The following is a 2,322-nucleotide window of genomic DNA, read 5'->3' on the forward strand; positions in this document are numbered from 1 at the left end:
CGGGAGGCGGAGCTTGCAGTGAGCTGAGATCCGGCCACTGCACTCCAGTCCGGGCGACAGAGCGAGACTCCGTCTCAAAAAAAAAAAAAAAAAAAACAAAGAATCACACATGCTTCCCTAGGATCCAGATTACTTACATTTCTGAAGTCCAGTGTTCATCTGCGTGTGAGAAAGAAGCTGAAAGGACAGGTCACCTGGCCCTGGTAGACAGGCTAGCATGGCAGACCGGCATCAACACAACATGGGGCAGTGGCTCACACTGTAATGAACAAAAACAAGGTCATGAAACACAGGGCAACTCATTCGAAGAAGACAGTAGGAACACCGGATATGAGTAGCAGGAGGCCCAAGTTTAGACAGACAAAGCAATTTAATTAGCAGTGTGTTGGTTGAAAATATACTTACATCTTTATCTGTGACAATTTGCTGTCAAATATCACTATGGTTAAAATGATTTTTCAGTTACCACAGAAATAAAGGGTGGGAGAAATAAAACTGGAAAGTACCTGTCATACAACTGGAAAGTACACGTGCATTTGTAATGTCTCAGTATTCCTGAAGAGTGGGCCCTCATAGGGCCTGGCTCAGCCAGCCCATTTATAGCCCTGGTTGGAGACCAGCCACACATTTTCAGAAACAGCACAGTATATGATTGCAAAGGTACCCAATGTCTGACTTGTGAGCCAGTAATATGAACCCACTTTTATTTATTTTTTGAGATGGAGTTTTACTCTTGTTGCCCAGGCTGGAGTGCAATGGCGCGATCTTGGCTCACTGCAACCTCTGCCTCCCAGGCTCAAGCAATTCTCCTGCCTCAGCCTCCCGAGTAGCTGGGATTAAAAGCGCCCACCACCACACCCAGATAATTTCTTTGTATTTGTAGTAGAGATGAGGTTTCACCATGTTGGCCAGGCTGGTCTTGAACTCCTGACCTCAGTTGATCCGCCCACCTTGGCCTCCCAAAGTGCTGAGATTACAGGCGTGAGTCACTGCACCTGGCCGTGAACTTACTTTTATTTATTTATTTATTTATTTATTTTTTGAGACAGAGTCTTGTTGTCCCCTAGGCTGGAGTGCAGTGGTACAATTTCAGCTCACTACAATCCTTGACTCCTGGGTTCAAGCGATTCTCGTCCCTCAGCCTCTCCAGTAGCTGGGATTACAGGCGCATGCGACTGTGCCCAGCCAATTTTTGTATTTTTAGTAGAGATGGGGTTTCACCATGTTGGTGAGGCTGGTCTCAAACTCCTGGCCTCAGGTGGTCCGCCCACCTCAGCCTCCCAAAGTGCTGTGATTACAGTCATGAGCCACCGCGCCCGGCCGAACTCACTTTTAAATGGAAGGAGGAGGAAAGCATCCTAGGAGGCACAATTAACCACTGTTAAAACAAATGCTGTTTGCAAATTTCTGGGGATTCACCCTTCCTATTTGCCTGTCATGCAGTTAGACCTCCTGAAGTAGCCCCCCATCCATCAAAAGAAATGCATTGCTCCCAGACTAAAGCAAGGAGATGACAGGCTGCCAGCAGCTTTCTGTGCAGGCGATCCTGACATGTCAAGACGGCATGAGTTTCATTAGTGATGTTTGCCAACCAAGATATACACAGCCAAAGCAAGCAGACACTGATGGGGCCTTCTGTAGCGAAAGAAGCCCTGTCAACAATGCAAGCTCCTTATGTAACAGAAATACGATTTTCCTAAATAAGTACACGAACTTCTTTTCCCATATTTCAGAAATCAAGGTGGAAAATTATGGCTTTAGACCACAGCAAAAAAGGAGTGGGGGAAAAGCTCAAAAGTTAAAAAAAGACGACAAAAACCTCTTTGTTTTCTTTGGAGGGCTCTCTCAGGTATATTAAACTACCTTGTCATGATGAGTATCAGAGGGCTCCAGCTTCCAAGAGCAGGTAGCTGAAAAGATACTTTGTAAAAGAGGCTGCTCAAATTGTGTCTTAAGATAGCAACTGCAGAAAGAACGGAAGATTGAATGCCTTAATGAGAATAGAGCTGTCCAAGAGTTCTGGCACAGCTTCAGTCTTTTTAAGGTCTCTGGTGAATGGGAAACAGAATGAACACAGTGAGCCAACTTCAGTGCAAGAAAAATAAAAGTCTTGGCCAGACGCGGTGGCTCACACCTGTAATCCCAGCACTTTGGGAGGCCAAAGTGGGCAGATTACCTGAGGTCAGGAGTTTGAGACCAACCTGGCCAACGTGGTGAAACCCTGTCTCTACTAAAAATACAAAATTAGCTGGGTGGGGTGGCGCATGCCTGTAATCCCAGCTACTCAGGAGGCTGAGGCAGGAGAATCGCTTGAACCTGGGA

General features: G+C 46.3%; 1 protein-coding gene across 10 annotated transcripts in view; it reads right to left on the reverse strand.

Moving 5' to 3' along the window:
- Positions 1 to 2,322, reverse strand: part of FAM222B (family with sequence similarity 222, member B) — a 113,663-nt gene that overhangs the window by 19,271 nt on the left and 92,070 nt on the right. For all 10 annotated transcript variants that reach the window (XM_011940821.1, XM_011940824.1, XM_011940817.1 and 7 more), the window contains one exon: positions 138 to 259. In XM_011940821.1, coding sequence (XP_011796211.1) covers positions 138 to 219 — 82 coding nt within the window. In that variant the 5' untranslated portion in view covers positions 220 to 259. The remainder of the gene's footprint in view (positions 1 to 137; positions 260 to 2,322) is intronic.

Source organism: Colobus angolensis, unplaced genomic scaffold, assembly GCF_000951035.1.
Source record: "Colobus angolensis palliatus isolate OR3802 unplaced genomic scaffold, Cang.pa_1.0 Scaffold193, whole genome shotgun sequence".
Classification (NCBI taxonomy): Eukaryota; Metazoa; Chordata; class Mammalia; order Primates; family Cercopithecidae; genus Colobus; species Colobus angolensis.